Source organism: Falco cherrug, chromosome 9 (assembly GCF_023634085.1).
Source record: "Falco cherrug isolate bFalChe1 chromosome 9, bFalChe1.pri, whole genome shotgun sequence".
NCBI lineage: Eukaryota > Metazoa > Chordata > Aves > Falconiformes > Falconidae > Falco > Falco cherrug.
In genome coordinates, this window is record NC_073705.1 from 30,589,656 (window position 1) to 30,609,695 (window position 20,040).

Consider the following 20,040-nt stretch of genomic DNA (forward strand, 5'->3'; position numbering starts at 1 on the left):
TAGTTTTTGCTAGATGTGAGGAAAGTAGATCATGACTTTAAAGAGCTAAACTGTGGCTGTTCTGCAGGTCTGTGTGAGGGGGTGACGTGAGGTTCCTTGAGTACAAAAATGTTAAGCTTAGAAGTGTGCCTAAACAGGTTTAACGCACAAGTTTCAATAGTCACTGAGGTAGCTATTTTAGTTGAATTTAAGCCTAGCAAAAATAACATATACAAACCAGAAGCAAAAGAGGCCATGAAGCCTTTTTTACTTAAGCGCATTGGTTTAAGTTAGCGCAACCTTTGTCAGTATCAGTACCTTACAAGTGGCACGGTTTACTTTATCAGTAATGCAATGGAAGGATTGAGGATTAGAAGTTCCAGAGAGGCTGTGCTTCCTCCCACAGTTGGTCCCTGTAATAGAGGATGGGGGTAAACCCAGACTGATTTTGTCCAGTGTACAGTGAGAAGCTACAACAAGTAGTTTAACATTCATTAATTGGAAGGTGTTTCCAAGAGCTCCCTTCTCAATTTAATTCTGAAGCAACCACAAGCCTACAAGTTCTCATACATTTATTTACTACTAGAGTTCCTATTACAGATCAGTCTTGTAAAACCATTTCTCCTGGAAGACCAGTCAGTAGACTGTTCTCCTGAGAGTTTATTCACTACCAGTTGGGAAACAAGTCCATGCCTGAGCATTCTCTTTCTTTTCTAGCATCCAGGGTTTCTTCTTCCATGTATTTGAGCTATTGCGCACGGTCATGTTGGGATAAACCAGCGTAACACAAACCACAGGGCACTGCACACTAAGGGAGCAGTACTTGGTCAGCACACATAACCTCATCGTAGTTCCCAAAGGGCATTTAATTTCTAGCGCGATCCTAGGCAGTTCCTGTGTAAGTGGAACACATACATTGAAGTCAGCATGTAATTTCTAGTGCTGATAGTTCCAGCAGGGTTGTTGAGCTGCATTTATGTAGACACTGAAAGCAAGCAGTGACACAGAACATGCACTGTTCTTGTGGTCTTCACTTGCCCCGACACAGGAGTATTCACATTTTTTCAAGGAAGTATTCTGTAGTTCCAAACAGCTATATTGCTGATCTTTAATTGTCTCCTATTCTTGAAATAGAACCCATTAGAAACTAGCGTTGTAGTGCTTTTTTCTTTTTTAATTCATCAGTCAGATCTCTAGCCTGCAGTTAGTGTTAAACTGCTCATAAAAAAAGTGCAACGTAAGTTAGCCAGCAATTTTTCTTCAATTCAGAGAAAATAATTCAAGTTCCTTTTTTCAAGATACTTGATACTGCATTTCTATAGTATATGTTTTTTGTATTTGCCTTCAGCTTATCATAGTAAACACCTTCTCAAGGGTGGCTTTTCCATTTTAAAGAGAAACCGTAAGTGGACTATATACTTGTATTTTAAAATAACTAGAAAAGATAGTTTGTGTGCATGTGAGTAAGGTATTTGCTTAGCTGTATCTAGTATAGAGAGTTTTCCAGTACAAGATTTGGGGGTTTTGTACCTAGTTTACATTCCCATAATGCATGTCCCAAGATTTCCTTAGTATGTGCAAAGGATGACAAATATCAGTACTTCATACAACTATATTTAATAAGTTATTACAGAAAAAAATAAAGTCCAAACTACAAAGTTTAAGCAATTGTAAGCAATAGCAGCATTGAGCTCCATGTTTAGTCACAGTACTGCAGTTCCATACAAGCATTAGTCCAAGCCAAAAAGGAAGAAGCCTTGTTAGAATTACTAGCAAAAACAATCTAAGAGAACATGTAATAAAAGATACAGTACATTTAAAATTAGTTGAAAAACAAGTACAGAGATCTTAGCTGTGAATACTCTAAAAGTTATGTCCATTATTCTGACAGTAAAATTACAAATATCTAATACTTTATACCCCAACAGAACTACATCCAGGAAAAAGAAAAAAAAAGAAAAGAAAAAAGAAGAGAGCCAAAATTATCTCTTATTAGCACCCTGGTTTTCTACTTACTCCTAAACTTTTTCTTACGTAAATTTGAGTGTGTCAGAATTATGTGGCCAATGTGATTTCTGACCAGCTACCCATTTGGGGTATAGAGTAGTCACTAACATGAATATAAAATACTCTGTGGTATGATAGAACACTATAGCAGCAGAGATTAAGAAGTTTGTCTGGTTTTAAAAAAAAAAGGAAGAAAGGAAGGAAAAGAAGAAGGGTTTAGCTGACATCATACAAACTAGCATAAAAGCAACTACATACAAGCCAGATTAAACAAAAGAGACATTTCTACAAATCTGTGACTAGTCTTTCACTCATACCTTGCAAGTAGAGATGTCACAATACTGAAATAGTAACATGGGAGCTTTTCCCAGTTAAGCGCCTTTTTTTTTTCTTTTTTTTTTTTTCTTTTTTTTACTACTCTAACAGATAGTGAAATCAGCAAAGTTATTTGCTAACTGCATATTTGCAATACAATTTGTTTTAGCCCATGCCTTGCTAGCAGGCTATAAAATACAAGCATGTAGGCAGAAATATAAGCATAAACTTTGTACCACTTAGCAGGAATTTTTTTTTCCCTCTTCATTCCTTAATCTCCTTTGTTTGCAATTTGCATACATTCCAACCAGTAGTACCTAATTTGAGTCTAAATTTTACTTCACTATTTGATCTAGTCTATACATTACTTACAGAACTGAACACACAGAGGATACACAATCAACAGACTCTGGACACATTTCTTTCTGCAAGTTACAGATGAGCCACTCTAACACTCTAGCGTAAGTTAGTCTAAAAGGTCATCGGTAACTTGTTGAAGTAATTGCTTTGTCTAGAGAAAGTCATTGTATGCCCTGTTTACGCAACACCAGTTTTAGTCTGGATTGTTTCAGGTGCCAGAACAGAGTCACTGGCTTCAGGAAGGGGTTTCTTCTGGCTGCATAGGGAAACAAAGGTGATGTACATGGAGGCGAAGTGAAAGGTGGTTTGATACTGGCACTTGGTACTGCCAATACAAAAGAAAAAAAGGACAAAGACACAAGAGAGGCAGAGAAGAACGGAGAAAGACAAAGAAGCTGAACAGATGTTCAGACGTGGTGGCAATATGGGTTACTGCATTGCTACCAGGAAATGGACGTACATTATTTTGCATTAACTAGGCAGCTACCAACGCCGTGTGGTAACTTCATTAGAAAATGATGTGGGTACCTACAAGTCTGCTCCATGCTGCCACTGATAAACATATGCAGGAAGGAAGTTGTGCAGGAAGGGGTCAATTTGATCAAATAAATAACACGGTGGCAAAATAGAATGAAGAATATATATTTTAGGAGGTTCAATCTAAGACTACTGAAAAGAGCTTATCGAGTTCATGATGAGAAAAGTAACGGAGCATTATGCTGAATGGGCAGGGTCAAAAACCCATTGTTTCGATAGATTTAGTTCCTTATAACGGCAATAGTATTTTATCAACACTGGTGGTGTATAAATCTAGACAGCGAACTGGTACTGTGACATCCCTATTATCTCCCTAAATCATTTTGATAAAGGAAAAGGCTTTTCAAAGTATCACATTTTTTCTGCTTCATTCTGTCATTTTATTGCCCAATTCTTTGTTACAATTTTCCAATCACTTTACATAACCAACCATTTTCATCATTGCCACACTATTGTAAACCACATCAGCAAGTTAATACATAAAGCTTTGCATTTCAAAAAACTAGACACTTTAGTAACAATATTACAAAGATTTTAGCTTCAAAAATAACTGAAAATGAAAAAAATAAACTTTTAAAGAATTAGCATCATAAAATTAATTTATTCCAAGTAAAAATACAAAATAATATTAATGACATTGACCAGATATGAAAGTCTCTCCCAGAAACAACTATATTAATGGTTGAGAAAGCACTCCTTAAAGAAAATACGAAATAAAAATGAAAAATATGTAAATATGTTTAATTTTTTTCTTAGCAAAAAATCTTTCTAAAAATAACAATGAAAATTTGTCTCAGTACAAAGGCTACATTACTATTGAAAAAATACCAGCATGAAGAAAAGGTACATATTTGACAGTAGAAAAATGATTTTAGTGAATCACAATGTCTAAAGTTTGCAATGAAAATAAATCTGCAATAAAGATTTATGCCTTTTTTCTTTTCATTTTTCTTTTTTTTTATACAAACAGTACAAACAGTATTGCACATAACAACAAATAGTCGAGGTTAGGTTAGCCTTCAAAAAAATCGACTAGTTCAAGTCTCACATCAGAAAAGGCCACAATAGGACCTGTTGTACCCAGGGGCTTCTTAGTCAAGTTGCAGTTCAGAACTCCATATTTTAAAAAATAACTTTTTTTTTTTTGAAGGACCCTCTTTTAATATAACATATTAACAACTCAGGGGCACATTCATTTACAAAACAAAAGGGAGCATGTCATAATTTAATAAACTAAAAAAAGTTCTCTTTAAAAAAATACAAACAGAAGAACTCTCACAATTCTGGTCAGTCGTGCATAATCACACTTGATTATAAATATACAAATTAAGGGAAAATATTTTTTCACCTTCTATTCACAACTTTCAGCACCAAATGGAGTTTGTGTTTACACCTGTTCTTTATGATGATTTTGTTTTAGATTTAATCCATCATTATGCGATATTGTACATTTTCCAGCTTCTCTTTCTCTCTCTCTTTCTCTCTGGGGGTATTTTTCTACATGAAAGAGGGGTATTTCTTCAAAAAGGTTTACTTCTTTCACATAATTAGGTAGATTTCTGTAGGTTAGCTATGATCTTTAATATTACAGTTATAAAGCTCTAACTTCTTCATTTTCAAAAAAACTCAAATAAGCATGAAAAAAATAAAGTTACCCATCTGTTAAATCATTTTTCTTGCAGAATTAAATTAATATATATTTTTCTGAATAAACTTACTTAGAAAATATCATTTTCTTTCCTATATTTCAAAATTGAGGTATTGCAAAAGATCATGTCAGTCAGAAAGCATGCCTTTTTCTTTAAAAAAAATCATCAGCCGACTGTTGAAAACTGTCTAGATACAAAAAGTAGTGCATAACAAAATGTCTTGTACAGATGAAAAAAAAAACAGAAAAGACACCTGGGCTGGGAAAAGCAATATCACAAAAATGCCCAGAAGTAACTTCAAAAGGGATAATTATAATAAGCATTTTAAACCAGTAAAAAACTATTTTTTCTTTTTTTTTTTTTTTCCAAAAACAGAAAAAAAAAATCCTTTCAAAGCCAATACTCGCAACTAAACATTGGGAAAAACAACTTACTAAATTAGACACAAACAAGGACATCACGACAAACAAAACCCAGAACATTTAAATCTACTATGCGGTGTCATATCCAGTCAGATTGTCCCCAGAACTGCAAAACCAAAGGAGGAAAAAGAAAAAAAAAAAAATAGTGTACATATTCTCACAATCATTAGTATACCAAGTGTGTTTATATTTATATGCTATCTGCAGCCCCATAGCTCATGCTAAAAAAATGTCCACTGTGTTAGCAGGTCTTAATTGTATTCAAGCTTCACAGGATACTTCCAGGGATTAGAGAGATAACGCCACATCCACAGAGCAGACATCTCATGTTACTTTTATATGCAGACATTTCTTTAGCACCACTTTTTCTCCTAACTTTCTTAAATGTGCCTAGTTTATTAGTTTGACAGACTATCTAATCGGTAGTGTGTGTGTACGCTAGCATGAGCTCTTTGGTTTTCCGGACAAGGTCTGCAGCTACCTAAATGATGCAAGCATTAGGAGAGAGATTGTAACTAAGAGCTCATTTCTGTTTATGTACCTGTTATGAACTGCCAAAAATGTGTTAATGTTGGATACAGAGGCTTTAACAGTTAAGTTTGATCACAGTACTAGACATAATCACTTTACTATATAAAATAAATTGCACGATATATAACAGAGCACCGCAAAGTACTTCATCTACCATCCACAAATTTGTTTTAAGAATATCCTACAGCTAGTTTTTATATTTGTTGTAATATAGGTCATTCTGTAATGGGCTGATCCTAATTTCAGAAGCATTACATTTACTGAGGCATGCCTTCCTCCAGTCAGTAATCAATTTTTTTTGTTACTGAGTATTTTGTAGCCTACGTAGATTCATGATTTGTGCATTGTGGGCAGGTTTTATATTAGACATATAAAATTTATTGCATGCAGCAACCTGATTAAGTAAACATGCAGTCAAAAAATATTGACCTTCCTTGGAAGCTTTTCTGTATGCTATACTGATCTCCTTTCAGCAGCCATCACTATTTTAATCACATATTCATTTTTTAATTGATACCCTAGCCTGAATAGAGTATTATGGTATTAGTAATACCATTTTAATAGCAGCAAAAGCTATTGCAGCATACATTTACATAACACTAAAAGACCTAAAAAAAAAACAAAACTGAAAAAAACCCCAACAACCACAAAAAAAAACCCAAAACAAACAAACAAACAAAACCCCTCAGCAAAACAAAAGAAAAAAGTCTGATCCAGCTTATGAGGTATCATCCTTACAAGTCAAAATGGAGAGCAACTAAAGGCTTATTTTCTTTAAGGGTTATTACTACTCTAAATGACCCAAACTAATGATTGCTGAATATCTGTTTAAGTTTTTGCTACATCTGCCACCTACTTGTGAATATTACCTTTGGTAAGTCATCTGCTAGGGGCAAGTCTAAATTTCTGAAAATAAGTGCATGCTCCAGTTTAAAAATAAAAATAATTATAATTATAATAAAAAAATCTTCATCACATACACATCAACCCAGTGAAGGCTGATGAGAATGGCAGTCTACATAATGTCACTAGTGACAAGTCTTGTGTAGGAAATTAAGGTACCAAGCAGATGTTTGTGTGAATCAAAGTGCAAAATCAGTACAGTTACACTCTGCCGGTTTGTATTATACTGGACACTGAGTTCAGTAATGTGACTGTAAATAATAATAATAATAGTAATAAAAAGACCCATATCTTCATTAAAGTCGAGGACGAATGCACAGATTTCCAGAACACTAAGCCCTGAGGCAGCACTCTCTTTTCACATGATTTAATCTACTCCAGGACTTGTTGCTGGGTGAGGCCTGGGGTTCAGCTCCAGCGGAACGGGACGTGGCGGGGCCGGTCACCTCCCTCCTTTACCAGTGGTTTGTGGAACTCCCGACCAGCACGAGAGTGTATGCTCGCCCAGCAGTATTCACAGTAATACTGCAAACAGGTAACATTGGCACAAAAGAATGGAGCAAATTTTCCACCACAGCGAGTGCCCTGGCATTCATCACACATCTGATCATCCAGCACATATGGCTTCACTTCCACCTGCACCAGGAACAAGAAAGAAGATTACATAGTTTTGTTAAGTATGAAGAGAAGGGACAATATTTTATTTTTTTTTACTCTACTGAAGATCTTCAACTAATGCTGGATTAACCCAAGGACACTGGTAGTTAAATTTTCATACCAACCACTTTACTTGTCAGAAAATCTCAAGAAAGAAGAGTGTGCTTCGATAACTCTTCAACATTTCTTGGAAAAGTTAGGTATGCGAAAGTACTAAGATGGAAGTACAGTAAAAATAGCATCTCCAAGGATTTTGCTGCTGTCTAAGAAACCTCCAGGAATGTAAATACAGTTGTAACAGGGGTGCGAGAGAGCAGCATTTAGGAAGAGAAATGATAAAGAACAAAATTGTATTTCTAAACCTCAGAGGTCCAGTGAATTTCCAAGGTGGTTTTTTTCCAGAGAGTTTTTTTGTTTCTTGATTTGTTTTTTGTGAATTGCAAAACGCAGGACCAGACGAATAAATGAAGAGAGGATTCAACTTAAGATTAAATGCACTTGTATTCAATAGCCTGCCTTACGCTGGCAAAAAATCACTGTTTAGCAACGTAGTAAGATTTCCTAGTTGTTCCAGCTATGGCCATGCCATCAAACACAAACAGGCTGGAGAGCTGCTGACTTTTGTCCTGCACTCAGCTGTAAACATCTTGGGACTGGAATTATTTTCGTTTTTAAAGCACTTGTGCCAAACAGCGCTATTTTGATGCATGACTAGGCACTTGCGATAATACTATTACGAAAGTTGACACCCTGTGAGTTCTCTCCTGTGTGCCTGTTCCTACGAATCAGGCCCACACATTTAAATTGAGTGTTTATTCATTCTGGGGAAATCATTAGTTTATGCATGTGTAATTCTTACGGTTCTATGATGCCATTTATAAAGTGGCTTACATACAGTCAGCTACACTAAAAGAGAGAAAAAATTGAAATATACATACTTTTATTATAAATAATTTTGCTGTAACTGCACAAGTGCTCGTCTGGCAAGATTTGTATATTGCAAGGAAAATCTGACTCCAGTAACTATGCTTACATACATGCAGTATTAGAGAAACACAGAATGAGATATTAAGTTGAAAAGCAAGAAGTGTATTATACAAAAAAGCTTTATGCTGAGTTTTACTTCAGTTTATCCTGATCACATTTCAACAAATGTTATTCATATGAATTACAGCTTGCATATTGAATTATATTTCTTGCCTATGGAACAGCTAGAACTGCGAAGTTCTAAATTAAATTATTTTTTTTTAATTACACTGTACTGATAGCGTTGCATGGAGCAAGTCTGAATTAACTGCTGGTTTGCATATCAGGTGCCATACCACTAAAATTAAAAGCATCATGTAAAATAAAATAGCAGTGTCTCAAATGAAATTGGAAGAAAGTAGGTCCAACGGCCAGCACATCTCTAGATCCCCACCTACTCATATTTCCAAAGCATGAATTGTGAAGGTCTGAAATAGATTCTTTCTCTCATTCCTTTTCCAGTTTTGGTTACTAGTGAAATAATTTTAAGATTGTATGCTGTACAGTTCAGGGATTTCAGTCTATTAGATTTAAAAACTTAACATTTAAGGACTGAATAAGAGACTTCATACTTCTTCAACCTCACAGATAGACCTATTTTAAAAACACATAAAAGATAATTAAGTAAGCTTAAATTATCAATCTACCAACTGGGAAAAGTGCTGATTAATAGAAAAAGCTACCAGCTAGCATAATTTGTGACTCTATCCTATAGCTCAGAAAAAAACCCCAAGTTTTTAAGCATGGCTTATATATAAATCTCAAAGGGTTCAACTCTGTGATTAAGACTCCAAAATTAATCTTCTTAGTCTCTCTGTAAAATTTTTCAGAATTCAGTGGACAAGAAATATTTAGTAACAGCCTTGTCTTAGTTGAAGTCATGAGGTATAGTATCACCAAAGAAAAGTAGTTGGAGGACTTATAACTCCATGACCTCATCTAATCTGACAGAAAGTTCAGTTCAGATTTTAAAGAGAAAGTAAAAATAGCTTGGACTTTGCAGCTGTGTGCTTTTTTATGTATAGTGCCCATAACAGACACACTCAATACCTGTCAGGCTGAAGACATGTATTCTTAAGAAACAATTTATATTAAAGTAGAAACCAAGCCATCCCTATTGTAAAAATATGTATCAGCAGTGCATGCTGTATGTTCTTTTGAAGAATTCCAAACGTCGACTCCTCAAAACCATAGGTGTTATTTGTACGTTATAACCAAGATATGAAGACAGAAGGTCTAAAGGAAAAAAAAAAAATCCTGGAAATTAAGTAATGCTTTCTTTTAATGTCTTCAACTCAGATTTCAGTAAATACCTTAACTTCACTCTACACTTGAAAAGCGCTCTAGAAACCAGGATTTCATATGGACTGAACAAAAGCATCTCATTTCCACCCCTTTTGCCTATCAAGCATCCATTGGCATTTGGTTTTGGATAAATAATTTTCAAGATTTTTGAGGTCAGCATTACCTATCACGATAAGCCTGTGTTTTAGAAACCTCAAGTCTAGACATACATTGCTGAGAAAAAATGTTGCCTAATAATAGCAAAAGTGCCAGAAGCTACATAAATAGCCAGTAACTAAAAGCCTTCTTCTAAAGGAGAAGAACGAAGCTGGGAAATTCTACAGTGTTTGACCTTCAGAATTCAAAACAAAACCAAGAATAAACAAGCTTACAACCAAGTATTTTCTGGGTTTAGTGCTATACTGTTATTTAAGATGTTTAAGATACATTTTCCCACTCTGCTTTAGCTGCTTAAATAAGCTTTTAAATAATTAACAAATGTAATCTGAAGAACAAAGGTTAAAGTGTTCTACAACACAATATTAATATAAGGAGGTTCTTCATTTCTGTATAGTTTTGTGAGTAGCCACCATTCCTGTTCCTACTGTTTTACTTACCCGTTTATCAATGTCATTATGTTGGAGCTGGACAAAGCGAGCACTGATAGCAGCAATATAGCTCTGCTGGTTGGAGAAAGCAACTCTGCCGGCACCTTTTGGGTACTTCAACTCTGGGTCTGTATCAATGCCAGCATAGCAGACACCTCCATATAAACGGTCCATAATCATTGCCAGTTCAACTGCAAGAAGTCGATATTAAATAGTATAGATTTAATATAAATAATAGTGCTGCATTTGGTTTGTTGCATTAAAAAAAAAAACCAAAATGTGATTTGCCTTACTGTACTTGTCTTCCAAAGTCTAAAATAGCAAACCCCAGTGCTGGTTTTAACAGACTGAATCAACTCTACATGAATTATAACAAAATATGAAAGAAAAACCCAGAATCTGTAAAAAGAAACTTGATGTGACTGAAGTGTGAAAAAAAAAATGCAGAGTTACATTGTTAAAGTAGGTATCAGGTCAACTGGTTTAGAATTTATCATCTTGTAAATTACAACTGTGGTATTTGGGGCAGTATTCAGGATCTCCCCAAGCTCCAGCCAGGCTCATTAATGCCAGTTTGCCATAAGATCCCTTAAAAGATATTCCTGTGTTTAGAATCTGGTATTTTGCCCTGAGTACTAAGGTTGAAAAGACATTAAGGGGTTTACATTTGAAACAAAATTTTGTGAAACAGAAGTTACTGCACTTAAAGCAAGCCTACATTTTGGATGCAACTTAATATTTTTGTAGAACAATAACTTGATGGTTCTTGCTTTTTCTGACACTAAGAATAACTCTGACGAAGTTATAAATATCATTCATAAAGTATGACAGGCTGAGTGTATGGCTGAGGAAATACACAGGAGGAAAATCAAGAGAAAGAACTGAAGAAAGTGGAGAAGGGGCATGTGAACTGTGTAAAGATGTTATGGTCACCAAGCCAAGTTCTCTGTAAAAGTTGATAGGCAAAAAAATTTGTCAGATGGATGAGGGAAAGACCTGCGTAAAGCAAGATACTAGGACCTGCACAGGCCCTGCCAAGCCAGCCATTTTTCTATGCTAATGTGTGAAAACACTATCAGTAGCAAGTTAAAATTCAGCTATCTAGGAGAAAATGAAAAAGATAAACTAAATATTTAAATCCTTTTTCTTCTCGCAAAATTCTTACTGGTTAATTACATACAGAATAGAGACAATTTTCAAATTGAGTATGTATGTGTGTTTGTATAAATTGTGTGTGACATTAACAGAAGACCATATGCTAATTTGTCCATTTGCAAAAAGCAAACCAATGTCTGACTCATTCTACCAAACCAGGTAATACTCTTGCTCCAAACAGTAAGGGAAAACTATCAGCATAACGTAGTGACTAGTAGATTCTTCTGCTTCCTAATGATTTGGAATCATCATTTGGGTAGTGACCCCAGAAAGTGACAGTACAGAATAAACATCAGGAACACTTAAACATTTACAACAGTATTTCCAGTAAGTTACTCTTGCCAATAAACAGAGAATATATAGGATTCCAGGGCAAGGAAACCATGCAGTGCTCAAACATCTTAGTAAAAACTTCTGTATCAGATCTTTAAAGCTGCAAACAAGAAAAACTGGAAATTATTTGTCTGCTTTGGAGTAGTTAACTATTTCAAGGCATCTGTTTTCAAATGCAAATGTAATCTAGGACATGCCAAATTACGCAGTTTTATAAAGGCTATAATTAGAAATGAGGTAATTTTTAATTGTTACTATTTACATAATTACTGTCTTACAATTATGCCTTATTTTAAGATGGTGAGGAAAGTGAAAGTTGCCAAGAAAACTGGACGGGGAGAAATATTAACTGTCAGCAATAGCTGGGGAACCTTGTGTACATCTTCCCAAAAGAATTAGGATTACCAAAAGATAAAGCAAGGAGGTGAAGTTCTAGCGGACTGGAAAGTGGCTGCCAAAGGAAAGTGAGGGCTACCAGGAAACCTGACCCAGAAGTCCTTCTTCCAGACAATGACGGAGGGACCTTGTCTATAACTCCATGGGAAAATTAGGGTTAGGGTTGAGAAAAAGGGAAAGAGAAATCATAAAGCTACAGTTGGAATTGGTTTGGAAAGGGTCTGGCAGAAGTTTGTATTCTAGTCAAAGGAAAAGGGAACTTGTCTGCATCTCAGCCAAACAAATCAGGGTTAGGATTAAGGTGGTACAAAAACAAAAAAAAAAAAAGAAAAGAAAAGAAAAGAAAATTCACCCGAAGTCTTGGATATTATGCAAACTTGGAGAAAATTGTTTCTACGTAAAATCCTAATTAGTACCCGATTTAAAAGATAAAAACGTTCAGTTTGTATTTTTAGATAGGAAGGCACTCACTGATTTAGAAAGTGAGCTATATCTTTGGAAAAGACAGGGTGTATTTTCTGTTCTTTTACATACGTTATATAATCTCTTCAGCTTAATCTGGAACCCCCTGCTACATACCCTACATTTTCCTTCTACTCACCAGCTCGGAGGGGTCGAGGAACTCCTCCAACAAAGATAGTTTTTCTTGGATCCAAAGGCTGAGACCCATCCATCACAAAGTCACTGTCACTTAGGTTCCAAGGTCGAATTTGTACCTGTTTTAAGAATTGTTTTTAGTAGAGGAAATTGACAACTCAAAAATAAGAAACAACTTCCAAATCCTTCTATAATTAAAAAATACAATTTTAACCTAACAAAAGCAGTAAATCAGTCATATAAGCACCAAAACAATTTGAGAACATAGCTTATCTGTTTGAAAGAGGGTGAACAGATCATTTATCACCTCTAGAGGCCAGGCTTGAGTCAAATTTCATCATAGCAAACTCCTACCTCATTCATTCCCTGCCCCCAATCGCCATTATAACAAGAAATCCGTGAAAGGACTTTCAGAACATTTTACCATTAATGTGCAATTACAGTTGCAGTTCGGGCTTCTGGCTTTCCTGAAGTCACGTACAGTGATCCACAAATTTCAAAGCAGTCATAGGAGCGGAGATAAAATTAATTTCTGTGCTTGGATACAAAAGGTGTTTTCATGTGCGAATGCTTGCTTCTGTTAAGCAGCAAGCAACACGGTCAATAAGAAATCTTCAGATTACACAGAAGAAAAGCCGCTCACAAGTTATGTGGATAAACCTGTTCATCCATCCATTTTTTTGATCCTAGAATTCACATAAGCACATTCTCTGTGCTGTAATATTGGGTTTTAATTCATCTGTGCAAGCTTTTTAATAGTGTTTTTAAAAGGCAGCACTTTTTTATCTGATCATGTTCTTCTGTAGTTTTCATCTAACCTGTATGTATCCACAGCTACAAAAAAGACTAGCATTAAAGAATATTAAAGATGTGAACAATAGAAACAGGTCACCGTATGTCTTCTATTCTGCTACAGCTTTCTGCATTACTTGTTTTTACTCTACAGTTTATAGTGGGTAAATAAGACCAAAATCGTAAATTGATTAGCAATAGCATGCAGAAAAAATACTAATTAAGAAACCTAATGAAGTACAGAGGATATTTGAAGCTATCTAGATTTTAAGGGGGGGAGTGTGTGTTAAAATAAAGCCTTATGCAATGAAATGAAACATTTCATAATATAAAGGGAAAGATTATAATCTGATTGTTTTACAGCTAATATTGTAAAAGGATGCATACTCCTGTGAGATACTAGAAGTACCAAATATAAAAGTTAATTGAACATAGCATTTATCAAAAAGAAGGAAATGTTTAAAACCATGTTGTGCTGATACAGAAAGACAATTCAATGTAACAGCAAGGGCAGCAACAGGAAATGGACAAGTCAATTAACTGTATTTATTTATTTATTTATTAACTGAAAAGAGTAACAGCAAGTGGGTCAGCAACCAGCACAAGTGTCATGGCATAAGCTACTTACTGGTTTATCCTTGATTGTGGGACTCGACACACACAGGTAAAGTTTCCCATCTTCTTCCAGACAGGCATCTATCAGAGCTTGTACAGAGCTTTCTTCCTGGAACAGCAGAAAGGCATAACCTTGGAAAGGACAAAGGCACAAGAAAGAAAAAAACAGGTTAATTTATAAAGCATTTTTTTGATAAAGAAAACAAACCCAAGTGAGTAAGATATACAAATTACAAATAACTGTTAAGGCTGGTAGGTTTTTTCATAAATTAAATTCACCAAATAGATCATACTCTCATACAGTATTGATTTCAGAATGGAAGCAAGTGTGTTTGCTGCATATGAGTATGTTTATGTGATTAATTAATGATTTTGAGCAGTAAGAATATAGGCTGGTGAATAAGGGATTCTTATTATCAAATAGCTGTATCTAAGCTATTTATTAGTGGTATCTGCTGATATCTGTGTTCATCGTCTTACAAAGCAGGCACCAAGTTTCTGGTTACTATGTACAATGAATAAATATTAGTAGGGTCAAAAAATTGGACAGGTAAACAGATAAACAGACTTCTATGCTTACATACTGAACTCTGAAAAAACTGCTCACCTAAAGCCAGTAAGCATGAGCAAAAAAGAATGGCATGCATTGTCTTTTATTATGAGTCAAAGACCTGCTGTTGTTATTTCTATATAAATAAAGCAGTTCAAAAGAAAGAAAGAAGAAAGTCCAATAAAAATTGCTCCAAGTGATTCAGAATTCCAGGACTTTAAATTAGCCACTAAAACTAAGAGTGTGGCATTCAGTGCTCTTCTGAATGCAGCTGGCAAGAAAGCTTTCTTCAGTTTTTCTTAATGTTGTTAAATTTGAATGAAGACTGGACCCAAGCAGTCCATGCTTTTGCTACTTCAGAAATGAAACTAATACAGCACACTGTACACCAAGAAAGCCACCTAAAGGCTGGCTGCTAGGCTTGAAAACAGCTGCCCAGTGTAGAGGACTTTTTCAAGCATGCATTGCTCTTTTGCACCACAATCAGTACAACTCAGTTTTCTCACTGAACGCGAACATGTTTGCTTTGACCTTTACAATTTGGCACTTGTGAGTCTTACAGGCAACGTCTTTTCAGAAAATCTGCAGCAATTGGAGGCAGCTGGAGTTTAGGCAGGGACTACTAGACTCTCTCTGCCTAAGACCCTTGACACAAACTAAGCATCTGCATGACGAAACAACATATTTAAATTATGACAACCTTTGACATAGCTTCACACAGTCTATTTGCTATTAATATTGTACCGACTTACCCTAATTTTGCATTATTGAGTGAATACCATTTGGCACGTCCTTTTTAGATAAATTCTACACAACTCTGATTTACAAAAAAATTTAAAATAGACACTGAAAAAGTGTTTTCCTCTGTAGAGTTATTATCTACCAAATTACATCTTACCCTACTATCTCCAGTCCTGTGTGACTTCTCAAAGAACATTAAATTCTATGTAGCTGTTTGTTTTCAGATGTGACAAAAAGTTTGCTCTAACAACATAGTTATAGCCTAGAACACATCTAGAAAGACTCATTCACCCAAGAAAACAAAATAGTTTGATCGTCGCTCTTCCTAGCAAACAATGAACTTGCATACCTAGAGCTGGAGTAAAGATACCAGTCCCAATAAACAGTTGAATACTTAATGAGTAAAAACATTGGTTTCCTCTCTAGCAAATGTAATTCTCTTAAAACAGTCCCCTAAAGATATAAACACACTTTAACATTTTAGTTTTAGCCTTTACAAAACTAATTATATTGAGTTTGAAAATAATTAGCTTGCGGTCACCATCACTTTTAGCTTCATTTTACTTTCCATCCATGCACTTCTTGTATCTTCCTCACTCCGTGCCATCCCTTCTGATTATATACAATAATCAGAGCAAAAACTTTTTACAATTCACTGGAAAAAGGCAACAGTGTATTTTGTTGTAAGAAAAGTCAGTACAACTTTTAAAGGGGTACTAGCAGAGGGAAGATGAGGAAAAAGATTAGTTTCCCTAAATTCTGAAGCACACAGCCTAGGAGCTCCTCAACCTTGAGCTCAAGGATTCATTACTTTATGGAAAGCAGTACAAGAGCTAAGCTCCTTTGTACATGTCCCATTCTGACATCTAAACAGTGACACAATTTCCATATGAAAGGATAATTTAGTTCAGTTCGTCTAATTTCACTTAACCTCGCTGGGAACAAACTGGAAAATCTGGCATGTATGCTGTGTCCCACAAGCTTGAAACAAGGTTGTCACCTGAAATGCAAGATACACTTGAAACTACCATATAATGTTGCTATAGTCTGGAAAATGCATTTTTGCTAGCCTAGACAATCTGGAAAATCTCTATTTCAATTAAAATCAACGTAGACATACCTTCTCTAATGATGGGAACCTTTCTGTAGTACTGAAAACACATTTTGTAATAAGGCTTCAGTGATCCCTTCAAAACAATATGCTAGATGGAAAGGTTAAGGTGCTTATTCTGCCTTTCTTTTAATAGCAGAATCTTGATATTCATACTTCTATGTTAAACACTGGCATGTTGATACAAATTACAGGCCATCCTATTGGAGTTTTAGCTAGAGGTGTATCATGTATGTGTTCTGCCCATCCTTCCTCAATGCAGTTACCAAAAGTAATTCATAAGTTCTTTCAATTCTTGCATTTGAGAACAGCAGTGTATAAATTGCTGTTCAAATACATCAACCATAAGCTGCATCTTCTGGTACAAAGCCAGCATTTTGGCATTCAATTGTTACATAATCAACAGGGAAAGATTAACCTATTCCTGGCTCTTAGAATTGGGGCTACTTCTCAAATAAAGAAAAAAAAAATCATATATAAGATCGAAGAGTATTTGTATATCCATGTCAGAGGTCTGCATATCATTTATCGATTTACTATATAACTGACCTCAAATCTGTAAGTCCTAAAATTCAGCCCACTTACAAAATTAGGTGTAGAAATCATATTCTAAGGGTCATGTGTTTTCAGTTTTATAACACTGAGGTTCAGTGGCAGAACTAAGAGAACGAAGAGAAGAACTTTCTTCTCTTTACATAATGCATAGCAAGTGAGAATTGTCTCTGGGTAGTCACATATATCCATTTCATATGCAAAACAGAACTCCTTAACACTTGAAAAAAGTTAACTACCTTTGAAGCACACTTTATCTTTTTAAAGTTTAGACTGTGCCCTTTCTGATGTTTTTATAGGCTCCAAGATTACAATAGCATCTATCATCCACCTAAGATCTTATATGTCAACATATATCTACCTTATATTATTATGTAAAAAAATAAGATGGCATTAAACTGGTAAAGAAAATTTATGGTCTAGTCTCATGTCTTTGGGTTTATTTTTGGATGGTGGAGATGGCCAACTCAAAAAGCACATTTAAATAGACATTTTTTTCATTAAATATAAGTAGCACTTTTATTTTTTCTGGATTTTAAAAAATAGCTTTTAATTGAATAATGGTTGTATTTACTAGAACTTTTAGAATAAGTCTGTTTTAAAAGCCCACAGCAAAGGAACATTTAGAAACAGTGTGAACCAAATTTCTAAATCAGTTAGTGTGATGACAAAGGGTCATTGCTCAAAGTCAGCCTTAGTAATCTTATTAGAAGATGCTTTGAACATGAATAAAACACATTTCTAAATCCAAAGATGAAATGACTATTAAAAATGAAACTCATTTTTTAAAAATAAAAATCCGAGGTGTTAAAAAAAAAGCAGACTTTCTTTTAAACATTGCAGTGACACGACTGGATTTTCAAAAAACATCAAAGACTTTAAATACTTAAAAACCCTCAAAATAGAAAGGGCTGTAATCTCACTTAGCTACTGCAGAAGAGTGAAATTATGTATTAGTCAGAGCTGCAAAGATGAATTTCTTTTAGTCAGTCTAATTTTAAATGGCACTGTATGACCCTGTCAGCTGATTCCTTTCTCTGAAAAACAAAAGGTGCGCAAGAAATGTGAACAGTTCAGCATCTTACACTGAGATTCCTGTTCATTTTTATGCGTTTTTCAGGAGTACCAGACTAAGTCTGAAATGCAAGAAATCCTCCATACGCCACATTAAAGGCAGGTTTTGGGGTAGGTTTTGTTTGTTTTTAATTAAAGGTATTTGCTCCATATCCTGAGTTCCATTGAAAAATAATTGGGTCCTGAATCTAAATAGCAATTAAATGAAATTTGCATAGTTAAATGGAAGCCAGGATACATAAGGAAAAGTCAGCAAGCAAGCAGATCACATGGAAGAGCTGACTGGAACCAGAGGCTCAGTATCAGTAGCTTCTGTGAAATAAACTGCATGTCTTCATATTTTCAATTTTACCATTAAATAGGCTGCATCACTGAAATTACCAAAAGAATGGAAACTAGCATTTAAGCCTTACTACTAATGATCTTACCATATCAGAAGAAACAGAGAAATTAGAAACCTCCTATGTTGTCATAAATTTTAAGAACAGTTTTTCTCCACATCTTTCAATGTAAATGGCAAAGAAAAAAGAAAAAAACCACAAACACAAAAACCCACCCAAAGAACATCAGCTTGCTCCATGAGGACATGAGGCATTGTTTTGAGGACACGAGAGAAGTGCCCCAACGTTTCCTCTGCACTTCAGTGCTGAATAGAAAGGACAACATTTTGATAGTGCTGTAGCGAGTATATGCAGCTAAGGATTTATAAAGTTCTTTCAATTCCAAAACATGTCAAGCAGCAGAAAGGATTTGCTAGTCATCACTACTTCAAGACTTTCACCACTTATGGGGAAAAGTCCCAGTATATATATACACCATCTCAGTTTGTCCTGTAGTAAATACTGCTACCCCACCTGTAACTAACGAACTCCTACCCACCTGTAACTAAAAGGATATTCTACAAGCGTACTGTACTAAAACCTTTCTTTTTATCTGGCACTTTGCTTCAATGCTAGTGTAAAACTTTGCAACAACAAATGTATAGGGTTGTCTCTGCTTTCAAAGGTCACAGCCATTTTAAAACTTCAGACTTTGGACTGCAACATGATCTATAGCAGTTATAAATCAGATTTAAAGTGTATGAAAACATAAAAGGCTGTAACATACAATTTGGCTTGTTGTAGTTGTAAGAGTAGTCACATGAACTAATCATATGACAAAGACTAAATTTTTGATGAGGCAAGAGTTATCTTTGTGAAGTTTACTGGGTCAGCAGCATGAAAAAACATGCATTTACATTCCTAAATATCCAAAAAGCAACTAAATTCAGAATAGAACTTTCCAATTTTGGTTTTCAAGGGAAATATGAATGGGGGCCACTCTGGGGGCCACAGCTCATTGTCATTATCTGGAGGGGGTCAGGTCTGCTGCTGCTGCTTTTATTCTGAACAGATGGCTGAAAAGAGATGAGTTTCCAAATTTGAACAAAACTTGTTACTCTTCTTTGCAAATAAGTCAATTTCCAATTCTACTCCAAGCATCATTAATGTAGGAAAATTCTAGATAAATATCAATAATCTGATTGATTTCAGCTTCTATTTCATGCATAGTGTTAGCATGAGGTAAAATTAACTTCACAAAAACTTTCCGGGGAAGAGAGCACAGGTCCCCAAATCCAGATTATTTTTTAGCTGAAGTCAGTTATTTTTAAATAATAAAATGTGATATTTGGATTTACAACATAAATTAATTCTAAATGATATGTTTTTCTTAAAAATTATTTTTAAAGAAGAAAGGAAACAGCACTTACTAGAGCTATGATACACAAAATACTTGGGACTATTGTCAAGAGCTTCATTCAAAGTAAAGAACTTCTAAAAGAGAAGATGCCCAATGTCATTTACAT

General features: G+C 35.1%; 1 protein-coding gene across 5 annotated transcripts in view; it reads right to left on the reverse strand.

The window, feature by feature from the left end:
- Positions 1–1,580: 1,580 nt before the first annotated feature.
- CPEB3 (cytoplasmic polyadenylation element binding protein 3) overlaps positions 1,581–20,040 on the reverse strand; it is a 92,344-nt gene continuing 73,884 nt past the window's right edge. For all 5 annotated transcript variants that reach the window (XM_055721519.1, XM_027803916.2, XM_027803910.2 and 2 more), the window contains 4 exons: positions 14,180–14,298; positions 12,764–12,878; positions 10,288–10,469; positions 1,581–7,339 (listed from right to left, as the gene is read on the reverse strand). In XM_055721519.1, the coding sequence (XP_055577494.1) occupies positions 7,112–7,339; positions 10,288–10,469; positions 12,764–12,878; positions 14,180–14,298 (644 nt within the window). In that variant the 3' untranslated portion in view covers positions 1,581–7,111. The remainder of the gene's footprint in view (positions 7,340–10,287; positions 10,470–12,763; positions 12,879–14,179; positions 14,299–20,040) is intronic.